The sequence below is a fragment of the Meleagris gallopavo genome, chromosome 2 (assembly GCF_905368555.1).
Source record: "Meleagris gallopavo chromosome 2, MGAL_WU_HG_1.1, whole genome shotgun sequence".
Classification (NCBI taxonomy): domain Eukaryota; kingdom Metazoa; phylum Chordata; class Aves; order Galliformes; family Phasianidae; genus Meleagris; species Meleagris gallopavo.
Genome location: NC_139405.1, coordinates 17,081,677 through 17,102,952, shown reverse-complemented (window position 1 = coordinate 17,102,952; position 21,276 = coordinate 17,081,677). Strand labels below are relative to the sequence as shown.

The 21,276-nt window shown below is 44.9% G+C and overlaps 1 protein-coding gene across 1 annotated transcript; it reads left to right on the top strand.

Annotated features, from left to right (window-relative positions):
* LOC100546180 (calpain-2 catalytic subunit) lies at window positions 1-21,276 on the top strand. Its single transcript, XM_003203822.5, has 21 exons — window positions 1-700; window positions 818-887; window positions 5,054-5,172; window positions 5,417-5,550; window positions 6,372-6,540; window positions 8,001-8,084; window positions 9,035-9,120; window positions 9,683-9,757; window positions 9,928-10,088; window positions 10,486-10,655; window positions 11,800-11,811; window positions 13,422-13,633; window positions 14,244-14,280; window positions 15,101-15,166; window positions 15,412-15,469; window positions 17,012-17,076; window positions 18,227-18,295; window positions 18,893-18,971; window positions 19,450-19,566; window positions 19,908-19,966; window positions 20,570-21,276. Exons 1-21 carry the CDS (start codon window positions 464-466, stop codon window positions 20,591-20,593), a joined length of 2,103 nt encoding a protein of 700 aa, XP_003203870.3. The 5' UTR covers window positions 1-463; the 3' UTR covers window positions 20,594-21,276.

Genomic DNA, 21,276 nt, shown 5'->3' with positions numbered 1-21,276 from the left:
GAACCGCCCGAGCTCTCGCTGGGAGGACAGCCCTGTTGCAGCGGTGCCAGCGGCACACAGCCGGAGGCGACCTTGCAGGGAGCCGTTCAGACAGCACGGGGGGCTGTGCGTGGACAGATGCAACCCTCGGACACGCGCGGGACTTTGGAGCGGGGGACTCCCGACGCCAGCTCCCATCACTCTGGGAGCGATTGCCATCCAATTTCTCCTCTTGCGTCCCGCTGAGAGCTGTAGATCCAGGCGGGGATTCCTCTCGCTGAAAGCGCTTTAAGCTCAGAAAATGTCCGTTTCCTTGCGGAAGATGAACACTCGGGACAATGCGCGGCGGGAAGGAAGCGCGCTTCCCTTCAACCCCACGAGGGATTTTTTGGTTGGGATCGGCTTTGACGTTCCCCTCCCACGACCCGCGGGATGCGGCACGCCCGAGGCGGCCCCGTGACGGGAGAGGCGTGGCGGCGGGGCGATGGCGGGGATGGCGGCGGCGCTGGCGAAGGAGCGGGCGGCGGCGGCGGGCGCGGGGCGGCACGGGCAGGCCGTGCCCTACCTGGGGCAGGACTTCGGGGCGCTGCGGCGGGAGTGCCTGCAGGCCGGGCGCCTTTTCCACGACCCCTCCTTTCCCGCCGGCCCCGCCGCTCTCGGGTACCGGGAGCTGGGGCCCAACTCCTACAAAACGAAGGGCGTCGTCTGGTGTAGACCTACGGTAGGTGCCCAGCTCGGGGTGCCCGAGATGCGCGGTGCCCGCCCGGCTCCATCCCCTCCCTCGTCCCTCTCTTGGCTCCGTCCTTCTCGCGTAACTCCGGGCTCGTTTTGTTGCCAGGAGCTGTGTTCCTGTCCGCGGTTCATCGCCGGAGGAGCCACGCGCACCGACATCTGCCAAGGAGCCCTGGGTAAGCGGGGCGGCGGTCGCAGCTTTCCACAAGCGCTGCGCCGTGTGGGTTCGCGTTAGGCTCTACCTTCCTGTGCCCGCCGTATCGCCTCGTGCCGGATAGGAGCAGGGAGGATGCAGGCAGGTTTTCCGTTCCCTAATTACTGCCCGCCTCTGTGTGCTCCTCAGCCTGATTCACGGTTGCCGTTAGCAGCACGGCAGTGCACAAAAGATGTGCAGGTTTTGGAGCGGGTCCAGAGAAGGGCCGTGAGGATGCTCAGAGGGCTGAGCACCGTTGCCATAGCTGACAGTCAGATGTTCTTCTGAGGTTGTGTGGTACCACCAAAGGGTATGAACTGACTCACAGCTTCTACGCCTTTCCCTCCTGAAACACTATTTGAATAAGAGGCTCTTAGTGTTCGTGTTTGTTTTCAGCATGACTAACTGCTGCTGTGACTGGCCTCACTATCTTCTTAACAATCTGTGCAGAGGGAGTTGTCTTCTCTGCCACTTACTGATAAACTAATTCAATGCTATGGGTTCTTCCTCCGTAGCCATTGAGTTACTAAGACCCTGCTTTGAATCACAGATGTTCTATGCAAATGCTTTTAATTTTGCCTCTGCCTCCTCTGACACTCACCTTTGCACTGAGAGATTTACCTAAGCTTCCATTTACTTGAACTTCACTTGCTGACACTGATGTCACATCATGTTTTGGAATGTTCTAAAGGACACTGTACTAGAAGACACCAGGTGCTCTTGAAAACCTGTATTTTATATTATTACAATGTTGTTTGTCCATAGAAATCTTTAGTGGTCTACTTATCACCCAAAAAGCTTGATCACAAAGCAACAGACCTGTGCCCATGCAGAGTTTTACAGCAGGTGCTAACCCACTTAGAGCATCTTACAGTAGGTATCCAAAGCACATGCATCTGTCACTGCTGGGACAGGCTTCTTGGCATGGATTGCCAGCACAGAAAATCTCATTAGGTTCTCAGGACAACAAAGTTCTTCCCTTTTGGCTTTGGGTTAGCCATTATTCTGCTTTATCATTGTTACTTAGAAGCTTTTTAGGATAAGTATTTGGAGTCAGTTTTGCAGTATCAGGTCTGCAGTTAATTATGGGTTTGGCCCAGAACTGCAGCATATGGGATGTGGTGACTCATTGTAGCACAACCAAAGCAAATGCAGAGGAAGCTTATTCACCCTTAACCACATTCTTTGGAGGGATGTCACCATGGTATCACAACACTGAGGTGTATGGGGCACAGTATCTTTTATCTGCTGTTTAATCACAGATGTATCCTCCTTGAATACAGATATGTGGAAAAATTACAAAGTGAGTAGGATGACTGTAGAAAATGAGATGCATGGTTTTCCCACACTGAAAACCACTCTATTGTGAGTGAGCTGACACTGCCTCTTGCCTCCAACCAGAAAATTTCCAGGGGTCCCACAGTATTGATACAAATATCTCAGCCACTGACATAGTTATTAATCTATAGTTATGACTGCTTTAATATACTGATGCTTTTGAGATTGGCTGAATGTACTTTTTTCCTTTGACCCCACACTGCTACATGAGCTGCCCTCCTGTTGTACACTAAGCTTTGCCTTGCTTACCTGTCCAGAATGGCCAATTTTAGACCAAGCATCTTGTGGCTATTTATGCTTGCCTTGTTGTAACTTTTTTTGTTTGTTTTGTTGTTGTAGTATTGTTTACTGTTGGAGATTAGATAAATACACAGATGAATGCATAGAAATCAGAAGTAAAACAGCAAGAGCAGCACACAGGAAGCAAGATGCAAAAAAAAAAAAACACCAAAAAAACCTACTTCTTGTTAATATAAATAAACTCACAGCCTGATAATATCCTCTTTTCTGATAACTTTGTTCTGTCTATTGCATTGTGCATTTGCACTGATTAGCCCAGCATGGCTGTCAGCCCTTTCAAATATACCCTATACAGAATCTCTAGCTTAACAGCCATACAGAAAGACCAGTTTTATCATTAAGGATATTTGGTAAGGACCTTCTTCATGCTTGCTTAGTGCAGGCTAAAACTCCATGTACACTCAAAGGCTTTGAAATATCAGGTCTGCTTTTAGAGATGTCAGTTTGAAAAGGCAGAGCTTAAGTCCTGGCTGCTGGGCACTTCTACATGTGAAAGCCAAGGGGTGGTGATCTTTTGTATATATGCTCTATCTGCACTTTAATGCCAAGAAGCTGTTGCCCAGGGTCAATATCTATGGTTGTCTGACTCTTAAGTTTTCATTAGAACCTGCTCCATATACAGGTTTACATCAAAGCCTTCTGTTTCCTTCTTTTCTGTCTGCCTTCATGGTACAGCTAGGAGGTAAAGGAAAACCTTTAATTCTGCTAAGAGTTTAGAGATCCTCCACGACTTCTCTGATGTTAGTAACACTGGTGTCAAACACTCTGGGGATCACCTGGAGTCACTGAGTGCATGGCTGAGCAAAGCTCTGCAGTGTGTGCTTAGCTGGGTGCTGCAGGTTGAGCAACTGGGAGGGGAATACATGTGTATTTACATCCATCCCTTTCTCCCACTAACCAGAATGTTTCTGGTATCTGAAGGCAGCTATGCCAAATACTTAATAACCTGCCTCTCTGTTCCTGTAACCTCCTTTAATTCCATAAATCACAGAATCGCAAGGCTTGGAAAGGACCTCAATAGATCATTGAGTCCAACCTCCAGCTAAAGAAGGTACCCTACAATAGGTCGCACAGGTAGATGTTCAGACGGGTCTTGAATATCTCCATAGAAGGAGACTCCACAACCTCTCTGGGCAGCTTGTTCCAGTGCTCTGTCATCCTTACTGTGAAGAAGAAACAGAAGGATTTTTTTGCCTGTGTTAGTGAATTTTTGTGATGCTTTGTGATGTTGTGCAATGAGTGCTAGTGAGAGAGAAACAAGTCAAGGAAGAGGAGGAGACAATGAGGTCTCAATTCAGTGGTGGGAATGTCCTGATTTATTTTGGCCACACAAGGGCCCCAATCCAAGTGGCAGGCCTCTGACTTTCCAGCAGCTGATGTGTGTTTCCTAAGCCTGCCATCCAACGCATGCTGCAGGACAGTACTGGGGGATCTGATGCATAATGCCATCATTTCTGTGCTCACAAAACAGTGTAGCAACTGCAGCTCTGATTATGTAGTTTAGCGGACATGGTGGTGATGGGTGACACTACATGATCCTAGTGGTCTTTTCCAACCTTAATGACTCTATGATTCTCCTAAGGAGTTCTGAAATGCCATTTCTTCCTATGCCTGGTTGCAGGAGTCAGGGGGGCACTGAATCCTTATGTCTGTAACCACGTTGTTAATGTGCTTTACTGGAAGGTGACCACTCTGTTAAAACAACATTTCTTTCTGAAAATAAATGCAACAGTTGCAGTCTGCTTCTTGGCGAGGGATGGTGTGGAAAAGTACTGTCCAAACAGCCTGGACCCAGCCTGGCTCCATGTGTGTTGGCTCCACCTCTGGAAGAGTGAAGATGTGTGTAGGCTTGAGAAACAGTGCCTGCCTTCAGGTCTTTCCTGCCTCTCTGCTGACCAGTGTCAGACTGGATGTTGCACAGGACAAAGAGTCCTCTAACAAGCCTACAGAGGTGTATAAGGTCAGAGGAGCTCCTATTTGGCAGGAGATTGCAAGGAAACTTTAGCAGGAACTCAGCCCTAGGTTAGATGTCTGGGTGGCAAGTCAATAAGCATCAGTGAAATGTAGAGGAGGGAAAAGAAAGCAGCCTATTCTTGAGAAAACACAAGCCTTTTGAGGAGAAATTGCACCTCAGGAACCTATGTGCTCTTTGACTTTTCCCCATGCTGTTTCCTAACCTTTGCTATATACTCAATTGAAAATTAAGTTATTTTTCAAATAGTCCCAGCATGAGTGATAATTATTGCTTTTACTTTTTTTTTTTTTTTAATCTTGGGAAAATACATCTGCTTGGAAATGGCATATATTTGTATACAAACATTTGATGTGTCCTAGAGGTAAAGTGATGAGTGGGATCATCTCATCACAGCTGAGGTGATTCATTTCTGAGCCATGAGCCATCACCTCAGCAGGCACAGCGATCCCCATGCTGGTTATAATGCACAGTCCCTAATCAGTACAAAAGTTAAAGAATAACTTTGAGTAATGAGTGCTGTATTTTTTTTTTTACAGGGGACTGCTGGCTCTTGGCAGCTATTGCTTCCCTCACCCTGAATGAAGAAATTCTGGCCCGTGTTGTTCCCAGAGACCAGAGCTTCCAGGATGAATATGCAGGAATCTTCCACTTCCAGGTATGTGGAAATCTGGCTCTCGCCTTCTCCTGAGTGCTGTTTGCCAGGAACCTCTGTGGTTGGTCATGTCTATGTGTGAGATGTCTCTTGAAACATCTTGGGGGACATAAAAAAAACAGGCATCAAAATCCAAGGAGAGTGATGGTGATGGAGGGAAGAAGGCCAGTGATCAAAGAGCCAGGAGCAGGGGTTCTCTTTGTTGGTGGACATGGGCCAGTGATGAGGTATTTGCATTCTCTCCCAGTTCTGGCAGTATGGAGAGTGGGTGGACGTTGTGGTGGATGACCGGCTGCCCACCAAGAATGGGGAGCTGCTCTTCGTGCACTCAGCGGAGGGCAGCGAGTTCTGGAGCGCGTTGCTGGAGAAGGCCTATGCCAAGTGAGTACAGGCCTGGGTGGCCGCCTGGGGCAAGAAGCTGCTTGTTCTCACTTTCTGCTTTTATTTCCCCATAGCACCCACCACAGTGGAGATACTACACATTAAAATGTCAGTCTCATTATCACAGCGGCTGCTTTAGTGAAGCTGTGCTGACAGGTGCTACTGACAGCAGTCAAAAGTACTGTCTGCTGCTAGCCAAGAAAAACATCCCCTGGCAAGCCTGTTCTTCGACTGTCATCTCTTGTTCCTGGGGTCTGGGAGCTCCATTTCATGTGCTTTGAGCACCTGTGAGGGTTTTCAGCTGCACTGCTGGTATGCAAAGCATGCCAGTCCACCTGCCCAGATCTGTCTTCAGGGTGAAGATGCTCGAAGGTGAATTTCCAGTTTGGGAGGGGGTCAGGGAGGAATTCTGCCATATAACATTACAATTTTTAAATTGACTCAAGGAACAGAACTATTTTAGAGCAGCTGAAAGTCAATCCCATGATTGTTCAAGGGTAACAAGTATGTTGTTGGTTCTTGTTTTTTGAGAGATTTGGGGGTTGGTTTTTTTTGTTTGTTTGAATAACATCCAAGTTGTTTGTTTTTTTTTGTTTTGTTTTTTTTTGTCATTGATATGACTGAACTTGCAAATGATCACATTCAGCCTTACTCTAACGAGGTGTAAGAAGGAAAGCTGAAGGAAGGAGGTTGCCTTTGTAGCTGCCATGGTGCTGTTGAAAGCAGAAGTTCTGTGACAGTTTGCACAACCGAGTGTCAATCTCCGAGAGAAGAGGAGAATAGGGAACCTGATGGTTGCGTGGGTGTGTGCTTTCATGCAGGCTGAATGGATCATACGAGGCTCTCTCCGGTGGCACCACCACTGAAGGCTTTGAGGACTTCACTGGTGGGATTGCAGAATGGTATGAGCTGCAGAAGGCACCACCCAACCTCTTCAAAATCATTCAGAAAGCACTGCAGAAAGGCTCGCTCCTTGGCTGCTCCATCGATGTGAGTTGGTGCTTACTGCTGGGTGCTTGGCTCTCACTCTGCATGCGGGCATATGGGAGGTGGACCTGTGCTCCAACTGCAGGGTGCACAGAGGATGCTTCCCTCTGCCTCTTGAAGATCAGTTCTCTGCTCTTCCTTCTGCCTGGAGAATTTGACCCGGAAGCATGACACAGCAGTAGAGAATAGGTTGAAACATAGATCTAATTAGTTTGTGTGTTAAAGCTCTTTGCCTTAGTTATTTTTCTTTCTTAAGACCCAGGAGCTGGACTTGATGATTCTCACGAGTCCCTTCCAACTCAGGATATTCTATGAAAATTTCTGCTGTTTTGTAGGCTCATGGTGAAGAATCATATGGGTAACTCATTAGAGATTCCAGTGTACATCTTTGTTCTTCAGAAAGTCTGTGGCTTGGCAGCAGATTGCCACAGGCTAAGTGGCTTTGGGCAGAGAGCTGCTGCTAATGGTTCCTCCATTGTGTGCTCAGTTGTAGCGGTCTCCATCCTGTTTGTTGTACAGGTTGTACCCAAAGGTTTCAAAAAAGAAAACTGAAGCAAAAACAACTGGAATACATTGTCCAATCAGGGAGGCTGTTTGTTGGTCATTTCAGAGGCTTTATCAGAAAACACATTGCCAAAATCTATATCTGTGCTATAAAAAAATGAGTCAGTAGTCACTGACTACAGCAATTCAGCATTGATTTTGGCCTCACTGAAATGAATCTGTGTATCATTACTATGATAACCAACATACTCCCAAAGGAGATTAGATCTTAGTTGTGTCTAAAGAGAAGGTAAATTGTTGACAAGAACTGCATTCATAATTTAAACTCAAGTGTTTCCTCCCATTTTTTTTTTCGTTGTTTGTTTTAAATCCCAGTCACAAGAGAGGGAAGTTTCACAGCAGGAAAAATACTTTGTTAATGTTAACGCGCAACTCTACAGCACTTTCCAGTCATGTTCTAGTCTGCATTTAGATAAGAATCTGATATCTGGATTTTTGCTCCAGAACGATACAAACCTCATGTTGGGGGTGGGGGAAAGTAAACATATTCCTTTGTTGGTGAGTGCTTTATACACTGTAAAGTAATTACTAGTGAGTTTGTTCTTTAAAAAATCCTGTAAACTCTTTTCTTCTTGTCTGTCAGAGAAAAAGGGGAATAGAAGTTAAGCATTGTAATGCCCCATAGTAAAAATAGGGCATGAAATGGCAGCAGGAATTCTGTCTGCTTGATCCCACTCCCTTCTTTTTCTTTTTCTTTTTTTTCTCTAAGCTTCAAGTATGCTTGTTTGAAGATCACATACCTTCTGAAAAGGAGGTAGGAGAGTGACAAACGTTTAATGGAGGTTGAAGAAGTTTTAAATCAGGATGTCAAGCAGCCGCTTTCTTGCGAGGAGTGATATTCTTTGCGGTGTTCATAGGTCAGACTAGTCAAGTGTTGTAATAGTTCTTTGCTCTTACAGATCACCAGTGCAGCTGAGACGGAGGCAGTCACATCGCAGAAACTGGTGAAGGGACACGCGTACTCCGTCACTGGGGCAGAGGAGGTAGGTGCTGTGCCCCAACACGGGGACAAATGCAGCCAGCCCCATGTGTTGTCCTCCTTGATCTGCGGCAGCAACAGATTGGTCTTCATAGCCAAAAATTCTTCAGTCTCTGCAGAACCAGGTTTTTGAATCACTTCTGTGTGAAGAAATAGCAAAATAGCGAGTTAATCTGTGTGTTTTGGGTAAATACAAACTTGAGTTCTTGGGAAAGCTCTGTGCAGAGGGCACGATATCCTCTGGTGGATAACACCTTAAGTGCTCAGAAAGATGTGTGAGACGTGCCAGGCAAAAAAAATATTATTATATATTAATTAATAGCAATCAGCATCTTCCAGCAGAGCACTGTGTGTGAGAGCCAGGTACCTAGCCAAGAGTAGGTGATCAACAAAGTTAAGGTGAGCAACACTAAAAGGAAGCAGACAGGTCATGGCATCCTTCACACATGTAAAGGACATTTGGTCACTCCAGTAGTTATTTTTGAAGTATGTATAAAACGGCAGAGTGAGGTGTGGTGAATCCCCAGCCACAGGCATGTTACAAGGAGGTGGGCAGTGCTTGCAGGCAGGTTGGGGTGCATGCACTTGTTCCTCCTGTCACAGAAGAAGAATCAGGAGGGAATTTGACCTTAATTCACAAAAAGATAGGCAAGCTTCTCCTTTAGAGATATTTTCATGCTTTGTATGGAGAGTTTGTCGCAGAGACCCATCCTTGGACTTTGGAGCTCTGCCCTGCCCGCTCTCCTGTTTGCTTATCTATGGGCTCCAGTGATGCTGCAGCTCCTGTCTCCAGAACTGCACGTTCCTCGTAAACAATGACTGTTCTCACTGGATCTCGTAGAGCTTCGTTTGTCTCAGGCTCTGTGTGCACAGCAATGGGCAGATTAAAAAAAATGGAGGAGAGCTCAGAGCTGAGTCCTTGGGTGACTTTCCATGTTCTTCTGATCCCACCAGGTGAACTTCCGTGGAAGTATCCAGAAGCTCATCAGAATCCGAAATCCCTGGGGGGAAGTGGAATGGACAGGGAAATGGAATGATAAGTGAGTCAATGCTTGCATGTTGACTGCAGAGAAGTGCTTGTGTTCTTGTTGTCCTCTGTCTTATCCCTACCTCCAACTTCACTTTAAGTCATGTCTGGATGTGATGTTCACACTGAGCTGGTTAAAAGAGGCATCCCACCACTTTGTCTCCCATGCTGCATTGCCCTCCATACAAACACCTGCTTTTGAGCTAGATGGAGTGATTTGGTTAAATAAGGGCTATAAAAATGCATTTCTGTTGTTAGCAACGAAAGCTGGAGTTTATGTACTGCTGTGGCTGAACAGTATTTACTCTGGGTCTTCCTGCTCTGTTTCAGCTGAGGCATCAGTATTTTGTGAAAATAAAACTCCTGCCTTGCATTTTAAGAGGCCAGGTACCTAATGTCCCAGTGTCCCTGTATTTCCATTCTGCAGTTGTTTGAGAGCCCTAGAGCTGCTGTCAGGTGGGTGTCATGGAGTGTTGCAATTATGTAGGGCTGTGAGAAAACTGAGTCACTGTGCCAGACCAGCTACATTAAGATTTAACTTTTTAAACTGCAGTTAATGTGGGTTTGTCTTTCAGCTGCCCAAACTGGAGTGGTGTTGACCCAGAGGTGCGGGAGCGGCTGACGAGGAGACATGAAGATGGGGAGTTTTGGTAAGCAAATGAGCCTTTTTCCCACACAAAGTACCATCTCCCACCACACTTTCCAAGATGAGTGAGTAAATTCACCCCAAATCCCAGTGCTAAGTTGCTGAGTAGAGGGAGGATAAGGTGGCTGTCTGGAAATACTGTCTGTCTTAAAGAGATGGCATTGCCTCCCCCAGGATGGCCTTCAATGACTTTCTGAGGCACTACTCCCGCCTGGAAATCTGCAATCTGACTCCAGACACTCTGTCAAGTGACAGGTACAAGAAGTGGAGCTTGCTGAAGCTGGATGGAAACTGGAGGCGAGGAGCTACTGCGGGGGGCTGCAGGAATTACCCAAGTAAGAGTGTGCTCATCCGCTTGTTGCTCTGGGAGTTTCAGTCTCCAGATAGATATTCTGCAGTGTAAAGGATTGGGTTGAAGCCATAACCCCAGTGGCACAGTGGTGAGAAACCTTTCTGAGTCTGGTGTAATGTTGACTTTGGTGTTGGCTTTGGTCAGTCCTGCTTGTCTAACGCACTCTTGTCCTTGATTCACTGGTCTGGGGTGGCTTATGACATCCAGAAAATGCAAGTGCATGAAAGACACGGCTCCATAATGAGGGTCTACTTGTGGTTGTGAGGCTGGAAGGGAAGCACTGGTGACGGCTTAATTTGAAAGTCAGGGCTGTGTCTGTCCTAGCTGGCATGTGTTTATCAAAGAAGTCTCTGATCAGTTTTCATAAATTCGCTTCTCAGACACTTTCTGGACGAATCCGCAGTATTTAATTAAGCTGGAGGAAGAAGATGAGGATCCTGATGATCCTGAGGGAGGCTGCACATTTCTTATTGGCCTGATTCAGAAGCATCGGAGGAAGCAGAGGAAGATGGGAGAGGACATGCATACCATTGGCTTTGCAATTTATGAGGCAAGTAAGATGCATGGAAGGAAAAGGAAAGGTCACTCACTCTATTAACCCAGCTAAGTCCTCAGTTCCTTCTGTGCTCTACTTGAGCAAAGCTGGGCTTCCAACCCAAACTCACCAGGCTGAATCAGATACCAGTAGCCTGAGGGAAAATTCCATTTAGGTGTTAAGAAAATTGACCTCCACCAAAACTGTGGTCAAACACATGGACAACAATCCAGAGATTACAGAAGCCATGTTCTTGAGGATATTCACACCTGGACTGGACAAGGTCCCAAGCAGCCACACCTAACTTCAGTATTGGCCTTGATTTGAGTGGGAGGTATGGGTTCAGTGACCCATATGGGCTTCTCCCAGTTATAGTATTCTATGGTTCTACATGGAGGAGCAAAAAAAGCATTTAAAACAAAGAAAGAGGGCAAAAAAAAAAAAAAAAAGAAAGAAACTTGCAGAGTGAAGAAACGCAGTCTGAACTTTATTAATTATGCTGTGATGAACAGAAACTGAAGAAGAGCAGCTATAATAGGAATGCGATGCTAGCCAGGGCACCTGCACAGCTTGGGAAGTATGAGCCCAGTGGCAGAATGAGCCAAAACACCTGTAAAACCCTGTCTGCTGACTAAAGGTTCAGGGATGTGTCTATGGCAGCTCCTTAATCAGTCACTTCGTTTAGAAATACAAGTGTTGCCTAACGTTTGGTCTAATAGCAGGCAACATGTGCAACTGCTTGTTTTCTCAGTACCCCAGATTTGTAAAAGGTTTGTCAAAGAATCTGGTACCTGTAGGCAAATAAGATTTAGCAGAAGTAAAACCATAGAATCACAGAAGATCCTGTGTTGGAGGGGACACACAAGGGTCATCAAGTCCAACTCCTGGCTCCAAGCAGCAGCACCTGAAATCCAAATCCTATGTCTGAGAGTGGTGTCCAAATGCCCCTCGAACTCCAGCAGCTCAGAGCTGTGCCCACTGCCCTGGGCAGTCTGTGCCATGCTCACTGCCCTCTCCTTTCCCTAACCCCCAGCTGACCATCACCTGATGCAGCTCCACACTGCAGAAAGCTGCAAAGACAGGGACTCAGTTCAGGACTGTGAATGTAGCCAGCAAGCAGCACTGCAGCACACAACTAACTGTCCTTTTCTCCCTGCAGGTGCCCCCAGAGGTACGTAGCATGCAGTGGTGTTGAAGGGTTCAAGGTGCAGCTCTGAGGCTGATGTCTGTGGGCAAAAACAATTGAGAGGACCTCCTTCCCTGAAGGACCGTATGGGCTATGCAGAGTCTGAAGTTAGTGACCGTTTATTCTGAGGTGGGCTTGAGCCTTGTGTTGCATTTTCAAAATGTTCTGGGTTCGGATGAGAGCTCCCAGCACAGCAGAAACTCATGAGAGCAGCTTCTTCATGGCTGTTCTCCCAGCACAGACCTACACCTGCTCCTGGCCTGCACAGAGGTCATGCCTGACGCAATTAATGTTCCACAGAGGTGTTCATTCTCATTCCCCTGGGCATCCTCTTTCTTCTTCTCTCAGATTCTACCTGCGGGCAATTAACAGCATGCCCCAGAGGGCATGCAGTGGGGTGTGATGGCTGAGCAATGCAAGGCAGGGCTGCAGGCCCCTCTGGGATAAATGAGGTGGAGCAAAGTGCCAAGGTGACCTCAGCCATGGCTTGCTGTACCTGACAGAGTGCACTCAGATCCCTGAGGCACAGGAACAGCACGCAGCATATGTGGCTGCTATGTAAAACATGGTTTTACCAGGAAAGAAGTGGAGTTACCAGTTCATTTAATTTCTTACCTGCCTTCTGACTGCTTTAGCAACATTCTGTTACTCCTCGGCTCATACCCTAGTGGTCTAAAATCTATTCTGTGTACCAAAAGATTCAAACTACAATCTGTTGACTTTCCCACCATAGCTGCAGCAGGTCTGACGGGTTTTGCATTCTTAAAAATCTGGACAGAGGGGAAGAGGGTGTCTCTAAGCAGAGCACGTTCCTGGTGTCTGCTTCTGGATCTGAAATAGCTTGTCTTTAAATCCCTGCCCAGAAGAGTTTGTTCTGGAAGATGTCACCACTCAAATACATTCTGTAACGTGCAGTGTTAATTTTATTCTCAGAGCACTGCAGAACTGGGCTCTCTGTTGCAGGGCGGCCTGGGGAAGCAGAGCTGCAGTGCCCTGGTGGCAGTAGTCTGGAGGTCAGGTATCAGCTGCAATACATCTGGCCTTCAAGTAAAATCAGGGATGAAAGAATTTCATAGAAACATAGAATGGGTTGGGTTGGAAGGGATCTAAAAGGCCATCCAGTTCTAATCTCCTGCCATTGACACCTCTCATCAGCTCAGGCTGCCCAGGGCCCCATCCAAACTGGCCTTGAGCACCTCAAGGAATGAGGCACCACAGCTTCTCTGAGCAGCTGTATCAGGGCCTCAATGTCCTCATTGTGAAAGATTTCCTCCTAAAACGTAACCTGAATCTCTCCTCTTTCAGTTTCTCCCTTGTCCTGTCACTATCAGACTATTTGGTCTCCAAAAAGAGTTGTCAGATTTCTTCACAATCTGCTAAACATAAGCGTTATTTGAATGCTGTAGTGAGATGGTCTGCAACGCAGGAGTGCTGTGGTGTGAGACACCACTCCCTTTCTCTTTTCTCTTTCATTTTAGTGGAACATACATTTTTCTCTTCACACCTAGCTAATTGTCATCTCTATTGTGCTTGTAACTAAAAAGAACAAATACATGCAAATGATAGGTTTTCTCTGTTTTCTTGTTTTCCATAAGTTTTCTGGCCAGACGAATATTCATCTGAGCAAAAATTTTTTCCTGACTAACAAAGCAAGAGAAAAATCCAACACCTTCATCAACCTCCGGGAAGTGCTGAATCGGTTCAAGCTCCCCGCAGGAGAATACATCATTGTGCCCTCTACCTTTGAACCCAACTTGAATGGAGACTTCTGCCTCCGAGTCTTCTCCGAGAAAAACGCAAACTCAGCGTACGTAGCTTTGTGCTACAGATTATTTACTAGGAATGGGATGGCTTGTTACGATTATTATTTATTTTATAGCAATTTCTGTCTGGATAGGTGCTTTTAGTCTTTGGAATGTAGCCAGCTGGGTCCCATAGCCTAGGCTGATCCGTGGAAACAAGAAAGCCACGGAAAGACATGCTTTGCATTGGTGGTGAGCACACTGACTACAAGAAATAGCCCACACCTCTGAAATCATGCTGGGAAGAAAACAAGACAATTGTTCAGCCAGCTGCTGTCTTTAATAACACTGAACTGGGATTTAGTAGAGCTGGCTCAAAGCACACTGCTGGCTGAAGATGTGGCATGTCCTATACAGCACATGGGATGGGGCCTTGGGAAGGGGTGGGAGATCTTTCACAGCAACTTACCTCCTTCACTGCAAGCACAAACCTTTCTCTCCTTGCATATTTTCTATACCAATGAGAAAACTGGGATCTCAGTATGTCTGAGGTTCACTCCACCTACCTCTCAGCTTTGAACATGCATTGTTATTACTGTAATTTAAAGAATTTGGATCTTAAAGCAATTGAATCAGAAAAGTGACATTTTAATATCAATTTCCTTATCTTTCTAGGGTTATAGATGATGAAATAGAGGCCAACTTTGAAGAGGTATGTTTTAAATAGTTTAAATTGAGATAATTTTGTCATAAATAAATGGGGTTGGACTGTCTTGCTCCCTGTGCAGTCCAGACAGATGGCATTTTTCTGCAGGTGTTAGCAAGAACTTATCCCACTTTGGAAAGAGATTTTTGGATATGCATAATTAAATGTCCAGATAAGTGAGTAAAAACATCATAAGCAATAATGGAAACAAATGTGTCTTTTCTGAGGTGGGGAACTTGGGCTCTCCAGGTGCCCAGGATCAGGTGCTGCCTGCAGAGATAACTGAAGCCATAGGAAATTCCCTTTGCTGTCCAGAAATCCAGGAGCATAAGCCTTTAGCCATAGGTATACTTTGGGATATTGTTTCCATGCATAGAAAGTGGCCCACCATAGGTTTTGTGTTGTAAGGGCCGAGAATGTTTCACCTAGTAATGTGTCTCTGCATGACTATGGGATTCTTTTTCCAAGATGAGAACTTAGATTTTACAGTCTTTTCTTAAAATGAGGACAGCTAGCCCAGCTGAGTAGCAGCAACAGCAAGGTTGTGAATTTGGTTGTGTCCTTTTTTGATACAGAATTTGATAAAGAATGTTCATTTTTTTTAGTGAAAACCATTGCAGAAGTTCTTAATCCTTCAGTGTTTGCAACAACATTCTAAGGATCCCCTAAATCTAAAAATGATCAAAATGAAAACAAACACTACAACTACAACTACCTACAACTTTGCCATTTAAATTGTGTTTTAAGAGGCAAGGAAGCACATGAAGTTCTTCTCAAGCAGAAAAATTCCTCCTTTCCATATTCTGTTTCTCTCTCTCTCTTCTAGACTGAGATTAGTGAAGATGACATTGAGCCTAGCTTCAAAAAGCTTTTTGGGCAGCTGGCAGGAAGCGTGAGTATTTCATTGTTTCGTCTTACTGGTGGCACAGGTAGGTGTGCAAGAGGAACAGCTCTCAGACACTGGTGCCAGTGGATTCAGACTGGCCAAATAGGTTTCATGATGAGGGCACACACCCACATCAGACAGAAACTCTGAGGGATGCTGATCTTGACCATCAATCCCAAAGGATTAGGAGGCTGCTTATGAGATGGTATCTGTGTCTCCCAGTGAAGAACTTATTTTCCTCTTTTCTTCAGGATGCAGAGATCTCTGCCTTCGAGCTGCGCAGCATCCTGAATAAAATCTTGGCTAAGCGTAAGTACCTGCCTCCAGCAGGGCTCCCAGCGCGGCTGTGAGAGATCCTCACGTGGCTAGGGCTACATGCCCTGCAGCCTCAGGGAGCTGCAGAAACATGTGGGCTGTGCCCATGCATCTCAGGATGTGCGCTCTGGTGGGGTGTGTTTGCATGCCTGCTGCATACAGGTGCCTTTTATTCCAGTGCCTGGTATAGGGAATTGACTGCCAGGAAGACGGGCTGACTTAGGTAGCACAGGTTGGCGGTTGGACCTGAGGATCTTGAAGGTCTTTTCCAGTCTAAATGGTCCTGTGGTTCTGCAATTAGTGCTTGGTAGTCATCAGGGGAGGGTATTGCTGGTACATGGTATTGAACCATGCAGGATTCAAACCTGACATGAAACATTGCCCCAAGTGATCCTGGTTGAGGGACCAGGAGATCACATTGATGTCCCAAGAAAAGAAGTTTAAATGACTAATTTATTCTCAAAGAAATTTGTCTCTGCAAGAAAACTTATTTCCTACCTGAAAGATTATGCATCTGGGAACAGTTTCTGCTGGAGAGGACCTGTTGAGACCGTGACTGAGCAACTGGTGCCTCTGCAGTTCCAGTACTGTTTGCAGCTCCCAAGTCCTATCACTTGCCTGTTGGCAGAGCCTGGAGTCAGAGCTCTACAACGGCAGCCCACAGGTTTTCTGCGAAGTCATTCAGACCTTGGCTAAGGATTATTTTCTTTTACATGAAGCAGTGTTTGAGCCTGGAGAAGAAATTCTCTTGAATTTCCAAAGTGAAATCTTAGCTAGGAAGCCAGGGCTGTGCTACATGCATCAGCCAGGTATCAATGGTGTATTACTGGTTACCAAGCTTGATTTGATGAATGCGGCTACCCAGCATTGACCTCCACAGGTCAAAAGTCCATGTTGTCCACTGTCTTCATAAGCAGACAAGTTCAGGAAGGCTTTGTCTCTGCCTCGTGTTTCTGCAGCATACCTACAAAGCAGACTAACTGGGCTGTTTGGTTTAGGAAATATCACAGCAAACTTTCACCCTAAAGTCTCTCTGTCAGGAAAAAGAGGGCTGTTTATTAGCATCCACTTGTCTGCTTCAGTGCTGTGTCTCTCTCTTATACAAAACCAGAACTATCTCTAAGGACTAGCTTATCTTAGAAGGGGTACCAATGCAACTGCTAGATCCCAAAGGTTGAGGATGCTGTTTGTAATTCCCAGAGCAGCAGGCAGGCATTCCCTACTGCCTGCTGTGCTGGTTTGGCCCAGACCATGGCAGCCATACAGTAGAACACCTCATTATAAGGGCAGATGTGAAAGAGTCACCACATTGCCATCAAGTAACTAACTTGCCACAGACAAGGCAAAGTGCTAAGCAAAATTATGGAGAAACAAAAAACGTACCAAAATGAAAAGGTCATCTTGCCAGTTGCAAAGCCCCTGAAGAGACATGCAGTTAAGGGTAGAGGTGTGTACACTGGTTACTCCTAGGCAATAGAGGAAGGTCCTTCGGTACAGCGTGCAGCCATAATTCCATCTCTTGCTCTTTCTTTACAGGCCAAGATATTAAATCTGACGGCTTTAGCATCGAGACATGCAAAATAATGGTTGACCTGCTAGATGTATCCTTTAAAGCTGTTCCAGGGTGCTATTTTTCTGCCTGAAGTAGGTGAGCTGCTGCCTTTGCAATGCCTCCTGAGGCAGATAAGCTGTTTTTGCCCTGGTACCCCACATAAAAACTGCAGTCCTTGCTTTGGCTGCCGACCATGGCACGCACATTCTTTCAGGCAGTGGGAGAAATCCATTTCCAGACAGGGCCATCTGCTTTAAAGTCTTGCATATTACGGTTTAGCTGATGCCACAGTGAAGTTTGCTGGGAACAGGCGGCTCTCAGCAGGGCGTGGACAGTCTTGGCTAGTTTAGATGGTAGTTGGACAGTCTTGGTAGTTTAGATGCACACAGCTGGCTGTACTTACACACTTTGTTAGCTGGTTGGAGTTGGAAAAGGCACTGTAAAGCCATAAGGATTTAATAAACAGCAAACAAAGTGAGCAAATAACAGGAGCCAGAGACTATACTGATTTTTAGGAGTTTCTGCATCCAAGAATAAGCACAAAAGTGTAGGATGAAGGACTTGGGTCTAAGAATAGTTACATCCAGCTTCTCTGTTCAGTGGGAGTTGAACTGTGTACTCAGGAATAAGTGAAAAGTTACCAAACAAAACGATTATCTGCTAAAATTTTGTGTTAGCAGTCAGTACAGACTACTTAATGGTTTTGGGGAGGGAAACAACAATCGACCAGGTTTTTTTGTTAGCTGTCTGTGCAAGAGTTCTCTAAATAGCAGGTTTGGTTGTGTCTTTTCCTGTTCATAACCTAGACTTACAAACTCCTGTAACTGCAGGTGTTGAACCAACTATGGAGAGCAAAATGGCATCATCTGTGCTGCTTTATACATTTATTGAAAAGGCAGAGAATTACCAAAGGAGGAGTGAGAAGGGGTTGTGAACTGATCACAGTTTAAATGAATCAGTCACTTTATTAATTTAGAAAGACAAGCAGCCTTGGAGAATAGTTTGTGTATTCAGTAGAATATTTAAACAAACCTGAAAGAGACAAACAGAAACATAAACTCTAGAGAGGACTTGCATCCTTTTCTTAATACTTTAAAAAAAAAAAAAAGCAATTAAGTCACAAATGCTTGTGTTAATTAGCCCAGCACAGAGAGGGAAAACCCTCTGATTTGCAAAGAAATAACCTTTACTCCAACAAGAATGATGGGAGTGGAAAACTGGGGCTGAAGGAGTTCCACACACTCTGGACAAAGATTCAGAAATATCAGGTGAGACACAACTTTTTTGGGAGAACATACAATAAAACATGGATTGTTTTGCCTCATACGATATATAGCTATCAGAAAATTTAATTGTAAGTTCTATTGAAAAGAAATCAATCTGAAGGAGATGAGGCCTCTTCCCTACTAGTGCTCTTCTGAGTTTCAGAGGATCAGAGCAGACTAGAAAGTGAAACTCAAGAAAAGCAGCCAAATGTATGCACTAGGCCAAGTTACTTAACACCCACGTCAGTTCTAATTGAAGCTGGACAATTACCTAGCAAACTCAGAGCACAACCAAAACTCCCCTAGAGTTCTACAGAACACGAAGTAGCCAGAAAACAATCTGGTTGGCTTGGAGTGTTTTGCTTGGAAGCCCTACGCTGTCTGCTTGAGGCCATGCTGACCAGAAGTTGGGTGGCAGCCACGCATCCCCGTGCTGTGACGCCTTTGGGAAAGTGCACAACGTATCTCCTGCAACTAGCGTGTCCTCAGTCCCAAGGTTTTAGCCCTCAGCATCCACACCTTCTCTTCACCCTCTTGACTGAAGCCAAAAAGCACTCCCAACTGTTGATAAGTTTTGACTTTGGGTTTTGTGTCCTGCAGAAAATTTACAGGGAAATTGACGTGGATCGATCTGGAACTATGAATTCATATGAGATGAGGAGAGCACTGGAAGCCGCAGGTATTTGTCTTTTTAGCATTGCAGCATGTTCAAGATGAGGTGGCAAATGCTCACTGCACTCCAGTACGTGATTTCTAAGCTGAAAAATCTCATTCGTCCACACCTGAAAGACTTCCACTTAGTCTAGATTTTTCACCAGGGATACTGTGACCTAGGGAAGGGTGGTAGCTTGACTAAGGTGTGATGCTCACAGAAGCATTACAAGAATCAGTTTGCTAATGAAGTGTGGGAGTTTGCACCACAGGAAGAACACATGACACTGTCAAGAGCTTAAATAACTCCAAGTGAGGAGGGGGTGGTGGGAGCTTTTCCAAAATTGAATAGATACTCCTTAAAATTCGACAATTTAACCAAAAGTAGAACATTAACTTTCTGGCACTGTCAATAGTTAGGTTTTTTCTGATGGTTTTATTGTTTGTTTTTTTTTCTTTTTCTTTTTCCCCTGTTTTTTTCTCCTCCAATCCTTGACATATTATAGGGTTCAAGTTGAATGGCCAGTTACATCAAATCATTGTGGCTCGGTTTGCTGATGAAGACCTCATCATTGACTTCGATAATTTTGTCCGGTGCTTGATTCGGCTGGAAACCTTGTTTAGTGAGTACAGGTTTAAAAACCAAACTCTGCTGCTTTGCCTTTTCACTATGAGGCTACTGGATGCTGAAAGCTGTTTTAAGTTAACATTTGTCAATATTACAGACAGAACTATTACAAAGTCTCTTCTTCTGCCTTTTTGGCAAGCAGTTCTTGTACACTGGTTTGCAGATACAATATGTCTGTCCTTAGCGGGATGACTTCACAGTGGCACTTTTTAGCTTGGGGTGAAGTCTGTTGGTTTGTTGTCATAAACTCCTCTCTGAGCTGAAGCACAGGGAAGAGGAAGTCTTTCCAGTTGGTCCCTATATTCGTTTTTCTCCATCATCTCTCTCATTCCACAGAAATGTTTAGAAAACTGGATACCGAGAAAACTGGGACAATAGAATTGAACCTCATTAATGTAAGTTCATTCAGCTCTAAAGGGTTCCTTTCTTATTTGGGAGGTGGAGGGAGTTAATAGCAAAGAGCGTCCTGCTCTATTCTGCCTAGTTATGGCTGGATATCTATTCTCATATGTTACATTTATATTGCTTGTATAATTGTCTTGAGAAATATCCTTTTCTAAGCTGTACCTATAGCCAGTCCCAAATAAGATACAATATTTTAACCAGAAGCCACCCATTTACTGGAAGTAATTTTACTTGAAACTTGTGTAGGTCTCTTCCCTGCTCTTTCTGTCAGTAACAGGGTAAAATGTAGGCATGGGAGTACTCACAGAATGGGCTATAAATGCTTTCTTCAACATTGTGTGTCCTGTAGAGTGCTAGGAGAAAACTAACCTGCTATTGAAGTTCAGGTAACAACTTACATTTGGACCAAAATGAAGAATGCATGTATCATTCTGAAGTTCCTCTATAATAAGTGAGATAAATTTAAATCATTCAGGTCATATCTTAAAGTTACTTCTGTAATAATATTTACATTCCTCATGGTAGAAGTAGAAACATGCATACTTGCTCTGGGTATTTTTCATTAAATTTCAGGCCATTTTTCTCTCTCATAGTGGCTCTTCTTCACTATCATTTGAACTACTGCCATCAGCCCAAGATGCTTCAAAAAGATGAAGATCAGCTGAAGACGATCAAACAGCACACAAAGCAAAAAGTACATATATGCTAAATTACACGTGCCTTAACTTACAAGAGGGAACTTTGCACACGCTTAGAGGAGGAAAAAGCTAATTCCATGGCAGAAGAATCTGCAACCTTGTTTAATAGGTTTAATAGTCTTTATATAATCCTATGTACCCTCTGTACAGCTTTATTACTGTATAAATCCTCAGTGCAACTTCTGAAAATATTTCTTTACTAATATCTTCCTGTGTAATGTGGGAAGATCATTATGCTTGAATAAGGGCTTTTGTAATAGCAGCACCACAAAGTCCCGCATATCTGAAAAGGGATGGTATTGCAACACCACATAACACGGGTGTTCAGGTCAGACCTGGGGCCCTGCATGTTTTCTGTTAAGCTTCAGCATTATTCATTCAGGTTAAATATTTTTTGAAGGACTTAAGTAGCAAGTAACACATTTAAGCAAACTGAAGACAAGTCTCTGCGTCCTGACCATTGATATCCCTGGAGAGGGAAAAGGCTGTCAGCAACTCAGCCCTCAGATAAAGCACATGCTCTCAGGTCTTGAGTTCCTGCATCTTTTTTTATCTTCCTTTGAAATACAAGTATTTAAATAAAAAGATAACAGTGGAAATAA

What these genes read in the sequence shown, in the direction of transcription:
- LOC100546180 (XM_003203822.5), top strand. Translation starts at nt 464, where the DNA reads ATGGCGGGGATGGCGGCGGCGCTGGCGAAGGAGCGGGCGGCGGCGGCG. An exon ending in TCGTCTGGTGTAGACCTACG is followed by an intron (nt 701 to 817) that starts GTAGGTGCCCAG and finishes TTTTGTTGCCAG; the next exon opens with GAGCTGTGTTCCTGTCCGCG. An exon ending in TAGAATTGAACCTCATTAAT is followed by an intron (nt 19,967 to 20,569) that starts GTAAGTTCATTC and finishes TCTCTCTCATAG; the next exon opens with TGGCTCTTCTTCACTATCAT.